This window comes from Narcine bancroftii, chromosome 2 (assembly GCF_036971445.1).
Source record: "Narcine bancroftii isolate sNarBan1 chromosome 2, sNarBan1.hap1, whole genome shotgun sequence".
In the NCBI taxonomy this organism is placed as follows: Eukaryota; Metazoa; Chordata; class Chondrichthyes; order Torpediniformes; family Narcinidae; genus Narcine; species Narcine bancroftii.
The window spans coordinates 20169377-20190760 of record NC_091470.1 but is presented as its reverse complement, the minus strand read 5'-3'; the positions used below and the strand labels follow the sequence as shown (position 1 = coordinate 20190760).

At 37.4% G+C, this 21384-nt stretch overlaps 1 protein-coding gene across 1 annotated transcript in view; it reads left to right on the top strand.

Moving 5' to 3' along the window:
* Nucleotides 1-16651, top strand: part of ak7b (adenylate kinase 7b) — a 97817-nt gene extending 81166 nt beyond the window's left edge. The window contains exon 18 of the mRNA XM_069916046.1: nt 16309-16651. Coding sequence (XP_069772147.1) covers nt 16309-16347 — 39 coding nt within the window. The 3' untranslated portion in view covers nt 16348-16651. The remainder of the gene's footprint in view (nt 1-16308) is intronic.
* The last annotated feature ends 4733 nt before the right edge of the window (nt 16652-21384 follow it).

The following is a 21384-nucleotide window of genomic DNA, read 5'->3' as shown; positions in this document are numbered from 1 at the left end:
TTATTTCCTTCTTATTACGGGGTAAAGGCATTCTAGTGATTCCCGCAATTCGTTCAGGGGTAATTCGTTTCTGTCCTTTACTTATCTGGTGTCCCAGATATATCACAGTTTTCTCAACAAACTGTAACTTGTTTCTGGACACTCGTAGACCCTTTTTCCCCAGATAATTCAAGAGTCTAATGGTCTCTCTCCTCATTTCTTGTTCCTTGGGTCCTGATAATAGTAAATCATCCACATACTGCATTAGTTGGGAATCATCAGATTGTGGATAGTCCATCAGGATTTGTTCTAGCATTTGTCCAAACAGGTTTGGAGATTCAGTGAACCCTTGGGGCAATACAGTCCACCGAAACTGTCTCCGTCTACCTGTCCATGGATTTTCCCATTCAAACGCAAACATATCTCTACTTTCCTCTTCTAACGGACAAGTCCAGAAGGCATCCTTCAAGTCGATAACACTAAACCACTCATGGTCTGGGGGAATCCGACTCATAATAGTATAGGGATTAGGCACCACTGGGTGGCGGGTCTGAACAATAGCATTCAAACTTCTTAGATCCTGAACTAGGCGATAGGATCCATCTGACTTTTTTACTGGGAGTATAGGGGTGTTATAAGGTGACATGCATTCTTCTAATAGTCCGTCTCGTATTAAAGTCTCAATTACCGGCTGTAGCCCTTTTCTCCCTTCCAAAGAAATAGGATACTGACGTTTCCTTACCGGCTGATGACCTGGTATTAATGTGACATGTAAAGGTGGGATGTCCAGACCTCCTCGATTTCCCTCCTTATACCAGACTCTCTCGTCAATCTGCCGTTCATCCTCTTCCTTTAAAGCGCAGAGGTGGACTCGCACTTCTCCGTCCACAGGGAGAGCACCCAAACCTAGGAGAGCCTGTAAGTCCCTTCCTAGGAGGTTAAATCCAGCCGAAGGTAATAACAAGAGGTCTTGTACCCCTTCTCTTTCTTCCAGTTTCACTGTTACTTGGGGAATTATTGATACCATTCTGGGAGCTCCTTCTATCCCAGAAATTGTCAAATTACTTTTTATAGGCTCAGTTCCGATTGGCACAGTTATTACACTACTTCGTTCCGCTCCTGTGTCCACCATAAACACCACCTCTTCTCCCTTGGGACCAATTTTTAGTTTTACCAGGGGTTCCCTCTTATATTTGGTCCCTAACATTTGGAACCCCTGACACCCCTAATCTTCTTCCATAAGTTCGAGGGCACGCAATTCCCTCTTGTATCGGGGGCATTCCCTCTTAAAGTGTCCTTCCTCATTGCAGTAATAGCACTTAACGAATCTCCGGGGTCTTCCCTCTCTTGGATATTTTGGATTGTTTAGAGGAAGGTTTTGTTTTCTTTCCCCTCTGGATTCAGCATTCATCTGTCGGATAGTCTGTACCATAACCTTTGTCGCCTTCTTTTGATCTTCTTCTTCTCTCTGCACATATACTTTTTGTGCCTTTTTTAACAGTTCACTTAGGGGTTTTTCACTCCAGTCCTCCTCCTTTTCTAGTTTCTTTCTAATGTCTTGCCATGATTTGGAAACAAATTCAATTCGAATAAGCTGTTCACCCATTGGTGTACTAGGGTCCACACCAGCATACTGTTGGACATTCTTTCTCACCCTCTCCAAAAAATCAGTAGGGGACTCGTCTTTCCCCTGGTGGTTCCCAAATGCCTTGGTAAAATTGTGACCCTTTGGCACAGCCTCCCGTATCCCTTTAATTGTCCACTCTCTATATTGTCTCATACTTGCCAATCCCTCGGGTGTTCGTTTGTCCCACCTGGGTTCATTTAGGGGATATTTTTGTTCATGGGGTCTAGGGTCCCCAGGTTGTTCATATTCCCACATGAGGAGGGCAGCCCGTCGAATCATCTGCCTCTCCTGGGGTGAAAATAATGTTCCCATTATTGCCTGCATCTCTTCCCACGTATATGTGTTTGGTCCCAAGAATTGGTCAAGCTGTTCAGCCAGTCCTATAGGATCTTCCAATAACTTTTTCATTTCTTTCTTAAATCCCCGCACCTCTGTACTAGTTAGGGGAACATTCACATATCCCGTTCCCCCTCCCGGTCCTCCCATAGGAACTTCTCTCAGGGGATTTAGGTTTATTGAAAACTTTGATGGTCCTGGACCAGTCTGGGATCTTGTCCAGGGTCGGTTTACCGGTGGAAGTTTAGGGTCCGACTCCCTTAATTCATCCTTTTTATCCCGGCCCCCTTCGGGGCAATCAGATTCATCACCTTTCCCCTCCGGTAATAAGCTTTCCTCGGGCGCAGTAGGCACCGGGGGAATATAAGGAGGGGGAAGGTTGTCCAGAGGTTCCCATTTCTTTTCTCCTGCCACTCTCAATTTAAAACATTCTGTTAAGGATCCTGGCCAGGGAACCCAACAAAATGCATATGCTGACTCTTCTTTTTTTTTTTCTTTTTTTTTTTTTTTAATTTTTTATTTTTCACACCATAAATCACAATAGCCATGATATACACTTTTTCTTTTCCACACATTTACAGTGACTTTTTCTCCCTCCCCCCTCCCTCCTCCCAAGCCACCCCCCCATCCCTCCCCCCTCTCATCCATTTTAGTTATACAATCTAGGTTGCATTAATTCAGTTAGACAATGTTGTCATTCAACAAAAATACACCAGAAATTCTACTGAGTCCATTTTTTTCTTCTCTTCTCCTTCCATCAACTTAGGTAATGTTTGTTCCCGGTAGGTTTTCGCTATTGTATTTAATGTAAGGCTCCCATACTTGTTCGAATATTTCAATATTATTTCTTAAACTATATGTTATTTTTTCTAATGGAATACATTTATTCATTTCTATATACCATTGTTGTATTTTCAAATTATCTTCCAATTTCCAGGTTGACATAATACATTTTTTTGCTACAGCTAGGGCTATCTTAACAAATCTTTTTTGTGCATCCTCCAAGTCAATTCCAAATTCTTTATTTTTTATGTTACTTAGGAGAAAGATCTCTGGATTCTTTGGTATATTGTTTTCTGTTATTTTATTTAATATCTGATTGAGATCATCCCAAAATTTTTCTACTCTCTCACATGTCCAGATTGCATGAATTGTTGTTCCCCTTTCTTTTTTACATCGAAAACATCTATCAGATACTGTTGGGTCCCATTTATTTAACTTTTGCGGTGTAATGTATAGTCTGTGTAACCAATTATATTGTATCATACGCAGCCTCGTATTTATTGTATTTCTCATCGTTCCAGAGCATAACTTCTCCCATGTTTCCTTTTTTATCTTTATATTTAAATCTTGTTCCCATTTTTGTTTAGTTTTACCATTTGTTTCCTCATTTTCCTTTTCTTGCAGTTTAATATACATATTTTTTATAAATCTTTTGATTAACATTGTATCTGTAATCACATATTCAAGGTTACTTCCCTCTGGTAAACTCAAGTTGCTTCCTAATTTATCTTTCAAGTAGGATCTCAGTTGGTAATATGCCAGCGCTGTATCTCCCGTTATATTGTACTTATCTCTCATTTGTTCAAAGGATAAGAATCTACTTCCTGAAAAACAATTTTCTATTCTTTTAATCCCTTTTTTTTCCCATTTTCTAAAGGCAAGGTTGTCTATTGTAAAAGGGAGTAGCTTATTTTGCGTCAATATTAGTTTTGGTATTTGGTAATTTATTTTATTTCTTTCTACATGAATCTTCTTCCATATATTGAGGAGATGGTGTAATACTGGAGAAGTTCTATGTTGTACCAATTTTTCGTCCCATTTATATAATATGTGTTCAGGTATCTTTTCCCCTATTTTATCTAATTCTAGTCTCGTCCAGTCTGGTTTTTCCCTTGTTTGATAAAAATCTGATAGGTACCTTAATTGTGCGGCTCTATAATAATTTTTGAAGTTTGGCAATTGTAAGCCTCCTTGTTTATACCATTCTGTTAATTTGTCTAGTGCTATCCTCGGTTTCCCCCCTCTCCATAAAAATCTCCTTATTATTTTCTTTAACTCTTTGAAGAATTTTTCTGTCAGTTGTATTGGCAATGCCTGAAATAAGTATAGTATCCTTGGAAAAATGTTCATTTTAATACAGTTTATCCTTCCTATCAGTGTTAGTGGTAGCTCTTTCCAATGCTCTAAATCGTCCTGTAATTTTTTCATTAGTGGATTGTAATTGAGTTTATATAATTGGCCTAGATTTTTGTTTATTTGCACACCTAGGTATCTTATTGCCTGCGTTTGCCATCTGAATGGGGATTCCTCCTTAAATTTTGAGAAATCCGCGTTATTCATAGGCATTGCTTCACTTTTATTTACGTTTATCTTGTATCCCGACACTTCTCCATATTCCTTCAATTTCTTATATAGTTCTTTTATTGATAGTTCTGGTTCTGTTAAGTACACTATCACATCATCCGCAAACAGACTGATTTTATATTCCCTGTCTTTTATTTTTATTCCTTTTATATTATTATCTCTTCTTATCGATTCTGCTAGTGGTTCTATAGCTAGCGCAAACAATAATGGTGATAGTGGGCATCCCTGCCGCGTTGACCTGCTTAAGTTAAATTGCTTTGATACATGTCCATTTACTGTCACTTTCGCTAACGGTCCCTTATATAATGCTTTAATCCAATTAATATACTTCTCCGGTAAACTGAATTTTTGCAATACTTTGAACAAGTAATTCCATTCTACTCTGTCGAAGGCCTTCTCTGCGTCTAAAGCAACTGCTACTGCCGGTGCTTTATTTCCTTCTACTGCATGAATTAAGTTAATAAATTTACAAATATTGTCTGTTGTGCGTCTTTTTTTGATAAATCCAGTTTGGTCTAAATTTACCATTTTCGGTACCTGTTCTGCTAATCTGTTCGCTAATAGTTTAGCTATTATCTTATAATCTGTGTTTAGCAAAGATATTGGTCTATATGACGCTGGTGAGAGTGGATCTTTCCCTTGTTTTAGTATCACTGTAATTATTGCTGTTTTACATGAATCTGGTAAGTTTTGTGTCTCATCAATCTGGTTGATTACATCCAGGAGGGGCGGTATTATTAGGTCTTTAAATGTTTTGTAGAATTCTATTGGGAGTCCATCCTCTCCTGGTGTCTTATTATTTGGTAAATTTTTTATTATCTCTTGTATTTCTACTGTTCCAAATGGTTCTGTTAATTTATTTTGTTCCTCTATTTGTAGTTTTGGTAGTTCAATTTTAGTCAAAAATTCATCTATTTTCCCTTCTTTCCCTTCGTTTTCGGTTCGGTATAATTGTTCATAGAATTCTCTGAAGTTTTCCTTAATTTCTTTTGGATTATATGTAATTTGTTTGTCTTTTTTCCTTGTTGCCAATACCATTTTCTTAGTTTGCTCTGTCTTAAGCTGCCATGCTAGGATTTTGTGTGTTTTTTCCCCTAGTTCATAATATTTCTGTTTTGTCTTCATTATATTCTTCTCCACCTTATATGTTTGTAATGTTTCATATTTTATTTTTTTATCCGCCAATTCTCTTCTTTTGGTTGTATCTTCCTTTATTGCTAATTTTTTTTCTATGTTTATTATTTCCCTTTCCAACTGCTCTGTTTCCTGATTATAGTCCTTCTTCATCTTGGTTGCATAACTTATTATTTGCCCTCTAATGAATGCTTTCATTGCGTCCCATAGTATAAACTTATCTTCCACTGATTCCGTATTTACTTCAAAGTACATTTTTAATTGTTTTTCAATAAATTCTCTAAAATCCTGTCTTTTAAGTAGCATGGGGTTTAATCTCCATCTATACATTCTTGGAGGGATGTCTTCTAGCTCTATTGCCAATAACAGGGGTGAGTGGTCCGATAATAGTCTAGCTTTATATTCCGTTTTCCTAACTCTCCCTTGTATGTGGGCTGATAACAGGAATAGGTCTATCCTTGAGTATGTTTTATGTCTAGTCGAGTAGTATGAGTATTCCTTTTCTTTTGGGTTTTGTTTCCTCCATATGTCCACAAGTTTCATTTCTTGCATTGATTTAATTATAAATTTGGTTACTTTGTTCTTCCTGTTAATTTTTTTCCCCGTTTTATCCATATTTGGATCCAAATTCAGATTGAAATCCCCTCCTATTAGTATGTTCCCTTGCGTATTAGCTACCTTCAAAAAGATATCTTGCATAAACTTTTGATCTTCTTCGTTAGGTGAATATATATTAAGTAGATTCCAAAGCTCTGAATATATCTGACATTTTATCATAACATATCTCCCTGCTGGATCTATTATTTCCTCTTCTATTTTAAATGGCACATTTTTGCTAATTAATATAGCCACTCCTCTTGCTTTTGAATTATACGATGCTGCTGTTACATGTCCTACCCAATCTCTCTTTAATTTCTTGTGCTCCAATTCAGTTAAATGTGTTTCTTGGACAAATGCTATATCTATTTTTTCCTTTTTCAGTAAATTTAGTAGTTTCTTCCTTTTAATTTGGTTATGTATTCCATTAATATTTAGAGTCATATAGTTCAGCGTAGCCATTTTATATTTTGTTTATCTTCTCTTTCCGTTTTTCCATCATTACCTTTCCTCCTTTTCCATTTCTGTTTTCTTATTTTCAACTCTTTACCAGACAACATTCCTACAACATCCAACATTTTCCTTATTCTCCTATTTCTATCTTCTTTATCCCCAATCTCCCCTTCCCCTCCTGAGTTGCCCTTTATCCCTTGTCGGACAACCACATCTCCCCTCTCCATTTGGATTTGCAAATCCACTCGCAAGCGTCAACTGATTTTGCAGTGACCGCTCTTTTCCCCCCACCCAGCCCCCCCCAGAAAAGATTTCGTTTTTTATATGTCACAAAGGTCACTCTTTTAGTTCCCTCCTTATTCTCTCTATTCCATTACCTTCCCTTATTAATTCTTGTCTATACTTTCTATGTTTTCCTCTAATTACAGATACTTTCACATATGCCCGTTGTCTCTATTCACTCTTATACCTCTTTACCCGCATACATATCAATCGTGGTCATTTTTACCCTCCTTACCCGTCTTCATCCCTCAGTCTATTTTTGTCTTTACCCACATACATATCAATCGTGATAATTTTTGCTCTCATTACCCGTCTTCATCCCTCAGTCTATTTTTGTAATTGTTCTGCAAATTTTCGTGCTTCTTCTGGATCCGAGAATAGTCTGTTTTGTTGTCCTGGAATAAATATTTTCAATACCGCAGGATGCTTCAGTGTAAATTTATATCCTTTCTTCCATAAAATCGCTTTTGCTGCATTGAACTCTTTTCTCTTCTTTAGGAGTTCAAAGCTTATATCTGGATAAATGAAGATTTTTTGCCCTTTATACTCCAGTGGTTTGTTGCCCTCTCTTACTTTTTCCATTGTCTTCTCCAGCACCTTTTCTCTTGTAGTATATCTTAGGAATTTTACTACAATAGATCTTGGTTTTTGTTGTGGTTGTGGTTTAGGGGCCAATGCTCTATGTGCCCTTTCTATTTCCATTTCTTGCTGTAGTTCTGGACATCCTAGGGCCTTAGGGATCCATTCTTTTATAAACTCCCTCATATTCTTGCCTTCTACATCTTCCTTAAGGCCCACTATCTTTATGTTATTTCTTCTGTTATAATTTTCCATTATATCTATTTTTTGGGCTAGTAATTCTTGTGTCTCTTTAGTTTTTTTATTAGATTCCTCCAATTTCTTTTTTAAGTCTTCTACCTCCATTTCTGCTGCTATTGCCCGTTCTTCCATCTTGTCCATTTTTTTCCCCATTTCTGTTAAGGTCATATCCATTTTATTTATTTTCTTTTCTGTGTTGTTTATTCTTCTTCTTAAATCATTGAATTCCTGTGTTTGCCATTCTTTAAATGACTCCATGTATCCTCTAACAAGAGCAAGTACCTCCTTTACCTTGCCTATCTTTTCTTCTTCTATTTCCCTGTACTCTTCCTCTTCCTCTTCTTCTTCCTCTAGGTTGACCATCTGTTGTTTCTTTGCTGCCCTTTCCTCCTCTTCTTTCTTGTTTCTATTGTCTTCTGTGGTCTCTTCTTGCTGCAGGTGTTCTGCAGCTGTCGTTGCCGGCTGTGGAGATCGACTCCCCAGCTGGTCCCCCCTCCCGTCGGTGTGTTTTTTTGTATGCGCATCGCGCATGCGCGAGGAGTCGCGCATGCGCGGTTGCGCACTTTTACTCGGCTCTGTGAGCCATTGTTGTAGTTCTCTTTCTACCGACCTGAGGTAGTGGGGTCTTCTCTCCACAGCGGGCTTCTTCGGACAGGTAAGGCCTTCACCTTTTTCCTCCGTTGTCTTCTCTTCCTCTCTTCTTTCCGTTGATTTTGATTTTTCTCCTTTTGTCTCCATCTTCTTTCCACCTTTATATTCACTTTTCTTTAACTTGTATTTCTGTGCCTTTGTATTTTCTCTTGTTTTTCCCGACTTTTCTGGAGAGGGCTGGAGTTCACCGTCCGGCCACTACTCCATCACGTGACTCCTCCCCTATGCTGACTCTTCTTGATTCACCTTTGGTCTCGAATTTACATATATGTTTAATGCTTGTCTAACCCAATCCTCATCAGATCCAAATTTCGGCCACCAGACCGAGGAACCTTTAATAGGTTGTTTTGACCAAAGGAGACAATATTGGACCATCTTTTTCTTGTTTTTGTCCCGATATCTTTTACTATCCCAATTTTCAAACATTCTCCCCAAAGGGCTGTCAAGGGGTACTCCCAGGAATTGTCCTGAATTTTCAGACGAGCCCTTAGATTTTGATCCTCCCATTTTCCCACCTAGATCTGTTTATCGTTGCTGAGGACCCTCTCGCTCTGGACCCTACTCCCTTCCTCTCAGACGCCTCGTCGGAGGTGCTGTCCCTCCTTCGGTTACCGCTGAGGTTTTCCTGGGGTTGACCCCTCTCTTCTCGGCACTTCGTCGGAGGTGCTGTCCCTCCTTCGGTTACCGCCGAGGTTTCCCTGGGGTCTATCCTAGAGTCCCGCGACAGGGTTCTCACACAACGACAAAAGATCTATACTTAATCTATTCCGTTAGGTTTTTATCCAAACAGGTGTATCCCGTTACACCTGTTACCCAATCCCCACACCACAATCGTAAGTCGTCACTTACCGGTGTCTTCCCGGGGATTGAACCGTCACCCTTCTCCTCTCCGTCTTGTCGTGTCACCCTGTCCGGATACCACTCGCTCAAGCCGCCCGAAGCGACGAGCAAGGGACTAGGAGCCGCTGAACTCAGCGGGGTGCACCGCCTCCGATGTCCCTCTTCTCGCCTCCCCTCACGGCCGGAGTGTAGATCCCGGACGAGCCCCCATTTGTCAGAAATAAAACTTCTCACACATGAGTCTCTTTAAAACTGATGACACGACAAGCTTTATTTACAAGTCTGCAGAGTTGGACTTAACTGGTTTCTCACCAGTTAAGCCCCGATACATACAGTGCATTGATTTTTATACCTTTATTATTTGCCCTTCCCCTTCTTATTAATACTGTTTTAATTGGTTAGTATTACAAAAACATTCTAAGTATAACTGCATTATTAATTATCACGTTCGTTACGTACGCTGTGAACTCTACATTCACTGAATTCTGTTTCTCACACTTCTTATCAATCCTTTGTCTCCTGCATGTCTCTCACTATGACCATGAAAAGATAGGTTTAAAAAAACATATTCAGCAGCTCCTTCTGTCCTTGACTGCTAGTAAACTCTCTGTCCGTTCTGGCTTCCCTGTTTATGATTAATCATCACATTTTAACTTAAGTCTTTTTAACTTAAATTCTCTATATCACAATCTTCATTCTGATGCCCCAGTAATTTTCATTTACTTACATGACTTGGGCATTGCTTAAGGTCAATAGATATATATTGCCTATCTCCAATTCATGGCACTGAATGGCTTGGATCACAACTTCAAGTGAAGGCTAAGAATCAACCATGTTGCTTTAGGTCTGGTGTAACACTTCCTAAAGAAGTTGCAATACTAGAGGGACTTTTATATCAATCCAATAGTTTCATAGCCAACATTATTGATCTTCTTAGTTTATAATTCATTGAGGTGTTAAGCCATTGAATTTCCTACCCTTAGCCAAAGTATGCTGGTAAAAATTATAGTTCAACATCTGAAACAGACTATAGTTTTTCTTTTCCTTCCCCAACATACACCTCCATTCCACCCTTGAGTTCAGATGGTGCATCAAATTCACAAACCAGCACTTTTTAAAGATCAATTTTATATTTTTTACCAGCTAGTCTAGTGACATACAAGGATCTAGCTAGTTGCTCCCTTCAAAGATTACTCAATGTTCTCTAAAACCAACAATTAGATGATTTTAAAGCAACATTTGCCATCTTCAATTCCATCTCATCAAAATACTTCTTTTTTTTTAATTTTTAATTTTTCACACTATAAACCACATTGATCAAGATACATACATTTTCCTTTTCAAATATATAGTGTCGTTTTCTCCCCCCCTCCCTCTTCCCATCCCACCCTCCCTACCTCCCCTCCCATTCATTTAAAGTTCAGAATCTAAGATACATTAAACCCATCAAACAATGTTGTCACTCAATAAAAATAAACAAGAAGTTCCACTGAGTCAATCCATTTCATTTCCTTCTCCTTCTGTCATTTTAGGTGGTAGATGTCCCCGGTAGGTTTTCTCTATTGTGTTTCATGTATGGCTCCCATATTTGTTCAAATATTGTAATATTATTTCTTAAATTATATGTTATTTTTTTCTAGTAGAATACATTTATTCATTTCTATATACCATTGTTGTATGCTCAAGTTATCTTCTAATTTCCAGGCTGACATAATACATTTTTTTGCTACAGCTAGGGCTATCCTAACAAATCTTTTTTGTGCACCATCCAAATCAAGTCCAAATTCTTTGTTTTTTTATGTTACTTAGGAGGAAGATCTCTGGGTTTTTTGGTATATTGCTTTTTGTGATTTTATTTAATATCTTCCCAAAATTTTTTCACTTTCTCACATGTCCAGATTGCATGAATTGTTGTTCCCATTTCCTTTTTACAGCGAAAACATCTGTCAGATACTGTTGGGTCCCATTTATTTAACTTTTGAGGTGTAATGTATAGAGTGTGTATCCAGTTATATTATATCGTGTTTATTGTATTTCTCATAGTTCCAGAGCATAACTTCTCCCATGCTTCCTTCTTTATCTTTATGTTTAAATCTTGTTCCCATTTTTGTTTAGTTTTACCAATTGTTTCCTCATTCTCCTTTTCTTGTAGTTTAATATACATATTTGTTATAAATTTTTTGATTATCATTGTGTCTGTAATCACATATTCAAAATTACTTCCCTCTGGTAACCTCAGACTGCTTTCCAATTTGTCCTTCAAGTAGGATTTCAGTTGGTAGTATGCCAACACTGTATCTTGAGTTTATCCTTCATTTGTTCAAAGGATAATAATCTATTTCCTGAAAAACAATTTTCTATTCTTTTGATCCCTTTTTTCTCCCATTCTCTAAAGGAAAGGTTATCTATTGTAAAAGGGATTAGCTGATTGTGCGTCAGTATTAGTTTTGGTCATTAGTAATTTCTTTTATTCCTTTCTAAATGAATCTTCTTCCAATATTGAGCAGATGATGTAATACTGGAGAATTCCTACGTTGTACCAATTTTTCATCCCATTTATATAATATATGTTCAGGTATCTTCTCCCCTATTTTATCTAGTTCTAATCTAGTCCAATCTGGCTTTTCCCTTGTTTGATAAAAATCTGATAGGTATCTTAATTGTGCGGCTCTATAATAATTTTTAAAGTTTGGCAGTTGTAAGCCTCCTTGTTTATACCATTCTGTTAATTTATCTAGTGCTATCCTCGGTTTCCCCCCTTTCCATAAAAATTTCCTTGAAGAATTTCTCTGTCAAGTGTATTGGCAATGCCTGAAATAGGTATTGTATCCTTGGGAAAATGTTCATTTTAATACAGTTTATCCTTCCTATTAGTGTTAGTGGTAAATCTTTCCAATGCTCTAATTCGTCCTGTAATTTTTTCATTAGTGGATAATAATTGAGTTTATATAGATGGCCGAGGTTTTTATTTATTTGTATACCTAGGTATCTTATTGCTTGCATTTGCCATCTGAATGGTGATTCTTTCTTAAATTTTGAGAAATCCGCATTATTCATTGGCATTGCTTCACTTTTATTTGTGTTAATCTTGTAACCCGACACTTCTCCATATTCCTTCAATTTCTTATGTAATTCTTTTATTGATATTTCTGGTTCTGTTAAGTATACTATAACGTCATCTGCAAATAACTGATTTTATATTACTTGTCTTTTATTTTTATCCCTTTTATTTTATTTTCTGTTCTTATCAATTCTGCTAGTGGTTCGATAGCTAACGCAAACAATAAGGGTGATAGTGGGCATCCCTGCCTTGTTGATCTGCTTAAGTTAAATTGCTTTGATATATATCCATTTACTGTCACTTTCGCCAATGGCCCCTTATATAATGCTTTAATCCAATTAATATACTTCTCTGGTAAACTGAATTTTTGTAATACTTTGAATAAATAATTCCATTCTACTCTGTCAAAGGCCTTCTCTGCATCAAAAGCAACTGCTACTGTTGGCTCTTTACTCCCTTCTACTGCATGAATTAAGTTAATAAATTTACAAATATTGTCTGTTGTTCGTCTTTTTTTAATAAATCCAGTTTGGTCTAGATTTACTATTTTTGGTACATAGTCGGCTAATCTGTTTGCTAATAGTTTAGCTATTATCTTATAATCTGTGTTAAGTAAAGATATTGGTCTATATGACGCTGGTGCGAGTGGATCTTTCCCTGTCTTTGGTATTACTGTAATTATTGTTGTTTTGCATGAATCTGGTAAGCTTTGTGTTTTATCAATCTGGTTGATTACTTCCAGGAGGGGAGGAATTAATAAATCTTTAAATGTTTTATAGAATTCTATTGGGAATCCATCCTCTCCTGGTGTTTTATTATTTGGTAGTTTTTTTATTATCTCTTGTATTTCTACTATTTCAAATGGTTCTGTTAATTTATTTTGTTCCTCTATTTGTAATTTTGGTAGTTCAATTTTAGTTAAAAATTCATCTATTTTGCCTTCTTTCCCTTCGTTTTCAGTTTGGTATAATTGTTCATAGAATTCTCTAAAGTTTTCATTAATCTCCGTTGGATTATATGTGATTTGTTTGTCTTTTTTCCTTGATGCCAATACCATTCTCTTAGTTTGTTCTGTCTTAAGCTGCCATGCTAGGATTTTGTGTGTTTTTTCTCCTAGTTCATAATATTTCTGTTTTGACTTCATTATGTTCTTCTCCACGTTATATGTTTGTAGTGTTTCATATTTTATTTTTTTATCTGCCATTAATAAATTTTTAAATGTTTTATAGAATTCTATTGGGAATTCTATTTTTATCTGCCAATTCTCTTCTTTTAGTTGTATCTTCCTTCATTGCTATTCTTTTTCTATATTTACTATTTCCCTTTCCAACTGCTCTGTTTCCTGATTATAGTCCTTCTTCATCTTGGTTACATAACTTATTATTTGCCCTCTAATGAACGCTTTCATTGCGTCCCATAGTATAAACTTATCATTCACTGATTCCGTATTTATTTCAAAGTACATTTTAATTTGTCTTTCAATTAATTCTCTAAAATCCTGCCTTTTAAGTAGCATGGAGTTTAATCTCCATCTATACATTCTTGGAGGGATGTCCTCTAACTCTATTGTCAATATCAAGGGTGAATGGTCCGATAATATTCTAGCTTTATATTCTGTTTTTCTTACTCTGTCTTGCATGCGAGCTGATAACAGGAATAGGTCTATTCTTGAGTATGTTTTATGTCTACCCGAATAATATGATTATTCCTTTTCCTTTGGGTGTTGTTTCCTCCATATATCCAAAAGTTGCATTTCTTGCATCGATTTAATTATAAATTTGGTTACTTTGTTCTTTCTGTTAATTTTTTTTCCCAGTTTTATCCACGTTTGAATCCAAATTAAGGTTGAAATCCCCTCCTATTAGTATGTTCCCTTGCGTGTCTGCTATCTTCAAAAAATATCTTGCATAAATTTTTGATCTTCTTCGTTAGGTGAATATACATTGAGTAAATTCCAAAACTCTGAATATATTTGACATTTTATCATTACATATCTCCCTGCTGGATCTATTATTTCCTCTTCTATTTTAATTGGTACATTTTTACTGATTAATATAGCTACTCCTCTAGCTTTTGAATTATATGACGCTGCTGTTACATGTCCTATCCAATCTCTCTTTAATTTCTTGTGCTCCAATTCAGTTAAATGTGTTTCTTGCACGAATGCTATATCAATTTTTTCTTTTTTCAGTAAATTTAGCAGTTTCTTCCTTTTGATTTTGTTATGTATTCCGTTAATATTTAAAGTCATATAGCTATTTCATACTTTGTTTATCTTTCCTTTCCGTTTCCTCATCATCACCTTTCCTTCTTATCCATTTCTGCTTTCTTGTTTTGAACACTTTATAAGACAACATTTCTAAATGTTTCTATCCCCTCCCCTTCCTGAGTTGCCCTTTATCCCTTGTCGGGCAACCACATCTCCCCTCTCCATTTGGATTTGCGAATTCATTCGCAAGCGTCAACTGATTTCGCAGTGACCGTAACTCTTCCCCACCCAGCCCCCCCAGAAAAGATTTCAATTTTCAGATATAACAAAGGTCACTCTCTTAATTCCCTCCTTACTTCCTCTCTTCCCTTTCTTTCCCTTATTAATTCTTATCTATACTCTATATATTTTCCTTTAAATACGGATATACTCATGTACACACATATATACATACACACACACACATATATATATATATATATATACACACATACATATAGTTCATGGACATTTTTACGATGTAACCCATCATTACATGTCTTCATCTCTCTGCCTGTTTTGTAGTTGTTCTGCAAATTTTCGAGCTTCCTCCGGATCCGAGAATAGTCTGTTTTGCTGCCCTGGAATAACTATTTTAAGTACCGCTGGGTACCTCAGCACAAATTTATATCTTTTCCTCCATAGGATCGCTTTTGCTGTATTAAACTCCTTTCTCTTCTTCAGGAGTTCAAAGCATATTGTCTGGATAGAAAAAAATTTTTTGACCTTTGTATTCCAGTGGCTTTTTGTCTTCTCTTATTTTCTTCATTGCTTTCTCCAATATATTTTCTCTTGTTGTATATCTTAAGAATTTTACTAAAATGGATCTTGGTTTTGTTGTGGCTGTGGTTTCGGGGCTAATGTTCTATGTGCCCTTTCTATTTCCATTTATTCCTGTAATTCTGGTCTTCCTAGGACCCTGGGCATCCAATCTTTTATAAATTCTCTCATATTCTTGCTTTCTTCATCTTCCTTAAGGCCCACTATCTTTATATTATTTCTTCTATTATAATTTTCCATTATATCTATCTTCTGAGCTAACAGCTCTTGTGCCTCTTTAACTTTTTTATTAGATTCTTCTAATTTCTTTTTTAAGTCCTCTACTTCCATTTCTACGGCTGTTTCTCGTTCTTCCACCTTGTCCACTCTTTTTTCCTATAGCTGACATGACCACCTCTAATCTATTCAATTTTTCTTCTGCACTTTTAATTCTTCTTTTTATTTCACTAAATTCTTGTAATTGCCATTCTTTTACTGATTCCATATATTCTTTAAAAAAAAATATCCATTGTCTTGCCTTTCCCTTCTTCTTCCATTTCTCTATATTCTTCTTCTTCTTCCTCTGGGTTGGTCATCTGTTGTTTCCTTGATTTCTTTTTACTCTCTTCTTTCTTGTTCTCTTTATTTTCTATGTTCTCTTCCTGTTGTTGTGTTGCAGCTGTCATCCTCAGCTGTGGAGATCGACTCCTCAGCTGGGCCCCCCTCCCGTCAGTGTTTTTTTTTTCATGCGCAGTTGCGCACTTTTACTTGGCTCCGCGAGCCATTTTTGTAGTCCCGAGCTCGGGACTTCAACTGACCTTCGGGAGCGGGCTTCTCTCTCCGCGGCGGGCCTCCTCGGACAGGTAAGGCCTTCTTCTGCCGACGTTCTTTCTTCTTCTTTTCTTCCCGTTGCTTTCGACTTTTCTTTCTTCGCTGCCATTTTCTTCCCACCTTTACTTTCACTTTGTTTTAATTTTTATGTTTGTGCCTTTGTGTTTTGTGTGTTTTTTTTAAACTTTTCCGGAGAGGGCTGGAGTTCCCTGACCGGCCACTACTCCATCATGTGACTCCTCATCAAAATACTTCTATGTATTTTGACACATGCAGAGCTGACAAACCACAGTAATGTCCATTATATTTGCTTTTTTTTTAAAGGCTGAATACCTGTTCAAGAATAATCCACAAGTTGAATGAAGAGAAAAGAGAAGTCTAGACATCAAGTAAATGTGAGGATGAATTCTGATGAAACACAATTGGTTAGACCAAATTTTAAATTGTGTATTATCAAAATTGTAATGAAAATATCTTTTATTAAATCCTCCTAATGTATTCAAATAAAGTGAGCCAATCTCAGTATTTTAACAAAAGAATGTCCATATGCTGTTAGGATTAAAAAGTTGTACCATTAGTCTATTAGACTTTGATTCATGTGAAATATAGGACTGAAAATTAATATTACATTAATTAATGTATTTTTAATTCAAAATAAATGGAATTTCCATTATAAGATTTCTTAGCAATAAAATATTCAAATAATTGTCAAAAATTTTATGTTATTGATTGAGACATCCCTTCAGCATCTCTCTTAGATTGAACGTAACTTTGCTGCTTTTGCGGGACTGAGGTGACTGAAGCATCACCATACGTCAGTGCTGTCAATTGGCACGTCCAGACCACCAGCCACCCCACACAAGTAAAACCTGTTGGTTATGTCCATCAGAAGTATTGTGTTGATAGATTTTATTCTAAGTAATATTCATTTGGAGTTTTTTTAAAAGAAGGTAATAATGGGTTTAATCCAAAAACTATGGTCAATCCTTATTTGGTTTGATCTGGTACCGAGCTGTCTTTCAGGGTCCAATCAAATAAAAAGCAGCTTATTGTGGTTTGAGCAATTCTTCCCTTCAATAAATCTCTTCTTTCATACAAGCAAGTGCCTGTCATTTGATGGCACTACTCCATGAAAATGTTCTTGAAGCAGTAAGTTATTATGTGCAGGATTGTGTCTCATTTAAGGTCCTTTATGTTCTTTTTATATATTTTATATGTAACAAAATTAAATAATTAAAGCCTGATGTCAGCATGTAGAACAGCACATAATAGAAACATTATCTTCTGACTTGACATGTTACATCCCTCAGGACTCACAAAATTCAGATTACCAGCATTTAACCTGTCCAATGCCCAAATAATCTTAAACATTTCAAGAAGATGGCCTCTTCAATGAATAATCCCAATTGTTTAACATTTGTTTGTAGTATAATCCCTTCACACCTAGGCTCATCCTAAAAATAAACTAAATTTTCACAGAATGTGAGGTGTGGTCTCATTAATGCCTTACACAATTAAAATAAGACTATGTTCATTTTATACTCCCTGAAATAAAGCCCAGCATTCTCCATTACCTGCTGCTTTCTGTGCTTCACACACAATGCTGCCAAATCCATTAAAAAAAACATTCTTTCCTCCAAGAGAGCACTTCAGACATTGGCTTTGCCCTCCCAACCCTATCCCTTTCTCTCCAATTTAGAACATGTTGGTATTCAGAGGGACTTGTGTGTTCATTTACAATGGATCACTGAAAGTTAGCATATAAGTAGAACAAGGAGTTAGGAAGGCAAATCATATGTTGGTCTTTATTCCAGGAGGATTAGAACGCATCGGTAAATATGACTTACAGCAATGATGACGAGCCTTGGCAAAACCATGCCTTGAATATTCCAAATTTCAAACAACACAGGAGGCCATTCCATTGATTGTGTTTATGTCAGCTCTAAGAGCATTCCCATTTGTTCACTAATTTTTCCTCCAATCCATTCTCCCTTTGCTTCCATTTGTTAGGGGAAATTTATAGTGGCCTACTAAACCTTCCGAATACAATTATGAAGGCTCAGACACTAAGGTATATTTAAGGTATGTATATTATATTGGGCAGCAATGCTGTTGCAGCGCCAGAGATTAGGACTAGGGCTCGAATCCCACACTCTCTGTAATGTCTTTGTACGTTCTCCCAGTGCCTACGTGGGTTTCTTCTCGGGGATCTGACTTCCTCCCACTGTTTGAAATGTGCCAGGGGTTGCAGGTTAATTGGGTGTAATTGGGCTGTGGGCTGAAATGGCCTGTTACCATGTTGTATTTATGAATTTTTAAAAAAAGATAAGGATTGGCAGATTTTTGGACGTGAAAATCAATGGCTATAAGTTTGGAACAAGAAAGAAGTGCTGAGTTTGAAGATCAGCTATACTTTTATTGAATGGCAGAGAAGTAACAAGGCCTATTCCTACTTCTGTTCCACATGTATTCAGCATGACAGTGAACGACAATTAAATCCTCTACAGTCTCACCCCTCCCAGTGTATTAAAGCCCCTCATCAGACTTTAAATTTTGTGGGGCCTGCGTTCCACCAAATTTGGCAGTCTTAACTTTACCAGCCTAAATTTTGGAATTCCCTCCTTTCAATTTATCTACCTCTCCATGATGAAAAGCTTCCTGGTTAAACAAACATTGTGTTGTTACCCATCCGAATGTCTTTTTCCATTTATTTTTATGTTTGGCTTTATGAAGTGGTCAACTGTTTTTAACTTTTAAAAAATATATATTATATTCTTCCTCTTACGCACATATTGCCAGCCACCTTGATGAAAAGATGAACAAAAAAATTGTCATGCAGTCACTAAGCTCTGCCACTTCTGTTAATGTTCTGCCAAAGAAATAATGCGACAAACGCAATAATTTTTCCTTCATTTCATACACAAAGGGCTAGAGAAACTCAGCTGATCTCGTAGCGTCCACAGGAGGCAAAGTTATATAACCAACATTTCGGCCCTGAGTTCTTGGTCAAGGTGTGAGCAAAAGGCAGACAGGCTCTGAAATACAAAGGTGAGGGGAGGAGAGAAGAAAGGGCAGGGAAAGGAGAGTAGGCCAACAGGAGAGAGGCCATAGATGGACATAGGAGGGCAGGAGAGAAGAAAGGGCAGGGAAATGAGAGTAGGCCAACAGGCAAGAGGCCATAGATGGACATAGGAGGGCGAGAGAAAAGCTGAGACTTGATCAGGGGAGTGGGGGGGGGGGGTAGCTCTGTGAATGCAGAGCTAGAGGAAAGGAGACAGAGGGAATAGGAAAAGGAAGAGATGAGGGGTGGTGGTGGAGGGACTTAACAGAAACTGAAGAAGTGTCGATGTTAATGCTATAAGTCAGAAGATGTACTCTATATTCTATCCTTGTATGCATGCACAGTGTAAGACATGTCCACCTAAATTACAACCCTAAAATGTGTATAATAAAGTTTTTAAAAAATAAAGTTGACAGGAAAATCACAAACTTCACAAATTATGTAAAAAGTCCACCTTTTAACTTTGTTTCAAAGAAAAATGAGCAGTGAGCTGAAGAGACATTTGTTAAAGTACTTGAGGTTAAACATTAAAGACAAAATGAGTCACTGGATATTGTTCTCAGCAAACAACTTCTGTTATTGTTCATGTTTTAAAAGCCAAAAGAAATTTCAGAAGAACGAATTATAATTGTACATAAAATAAACTGGATCTTTACCATTCCCATGTAGACAAAGAATTCTGTTCTCATATTTTCACAAGGTACTTCAAGATGATGAAGGAGGTTCAGCCATATTTATTTATTTATCAAAAACTCTGCTACCCTTGTGCAGTTACTGCATTTACTTTTTGCTTCCAACACATCGTGTTGAAGTTCATTTTACAAGGAACAAGCTCAAAGAGTTCAGACTGAAAGCAGCTGCCAGTACAGATTCTTCCCTTGCTCAAGTGCCAGGATTCAGATCAATCCCAAGGCCTTGTTCTTGGTGATGTTTAGCTATCTGAGGTAGATGCAGATATCTTGTTGTAAACAGAAAGTTAGATCAACATTGCAATTTTTAAAAAAATACCATGGAGCGCCTTTATTTTTAGGATTTTGTCCATTCTTTCAAATGAAGTCAAAATAGCCAGGAACTGTACGGAGCCTCATAATTACTAACAATGTTCCTTTTTGATGTTTTTACACAAATGTGTATCTGTGAAAGCTGCATTTCCTTCCATTCATTCGAGTGATGCATTCCTCTGTGGAGATAAGGAATTGGGAAATTATGTCATGGCCATACACATCATTGGATTGGCTGCACTTGGAGTATTGTGTGTACTTCTGGTCACCACACTATAGGAAGGATGTGATTAATACAGAGAGGGCAAAAAGATTCCTCATTGCTGTCTGTGATTCTGCTGACACCCGTGATTTCATTGGCAAATTGTAGATGGTACATGAATTGTGCCTACCCACACAGTCATGGGTATAGAGCAAATAGAGCAGTGGGCTAAGCATGCATCCTAGAGGTGCGCCTGTGTTGATCATCAGTGAGGAGATGTTTCCGATTCCGACTGACTGTGGTCTCCTGATGAGGAACTCAAGGATCCAGTCGCAGAGAAGGGTGAAGAGGCTAGGTGTTGGAGCTTGCTGACCAGCACTGAGGGAATGATGGTGTTGAAAGATGAGCTGTATCCTGAAGTACACGTTGCTGTTGTCTAGGAGATACAGAGCTGAGTGGAGAGCCAGAGATATTACATCCGCTGTGGAGCAATTATGATGGTAGGCAAATTGCAGTGGGCCCAGATCTTTATGTAGATACAAGTTGGCTATGGCATTTCACCACCTCACTGACAAAAGACAAAGGAGGAAAAACCCAACACCCAACCCCAACCAACCAATTTTCCCTTGCAACCACTGCAACTGTGTCTACCTGTCCCGCATCGGACTTGTCAGCCACAAACGAGCCTGCAGCTGACGTGGACTTTTACCCCCTCCATAAATCTTCGTCCGCGAAGCCAAAGCCAAAGAAAGATATGAGTGCTATTGGGCAATAGTCCTTGAGGAAGCTCACTCAGGTCTTCTTAGGTACTGGGATGATTGATGCCCTTTTGAGGTGTTGAGAATCTCCGACTGCAGCAATGAGTGATTGAAAATGTCTGTGACCTCGATGGCTAGTTGGTTGGTACAGATTTTCAGGACCATGCCAGGTTGAGTGGAACAAGGGACAAACATAGGGAAATGGGATTAGTGTAGATAGGTATCTTGGTTGATGTGGACAAGTTGCTGAAGGGCATTTCCATGCTGTGTAACATGTCACAGTCTCTGGATACAAGGTAAGATGATTTTGATTGAAATTGACCAAATTTATTCGCCCAGAGGGTGCTGATCACATGGATTTGTTTACCTAAATTCAAA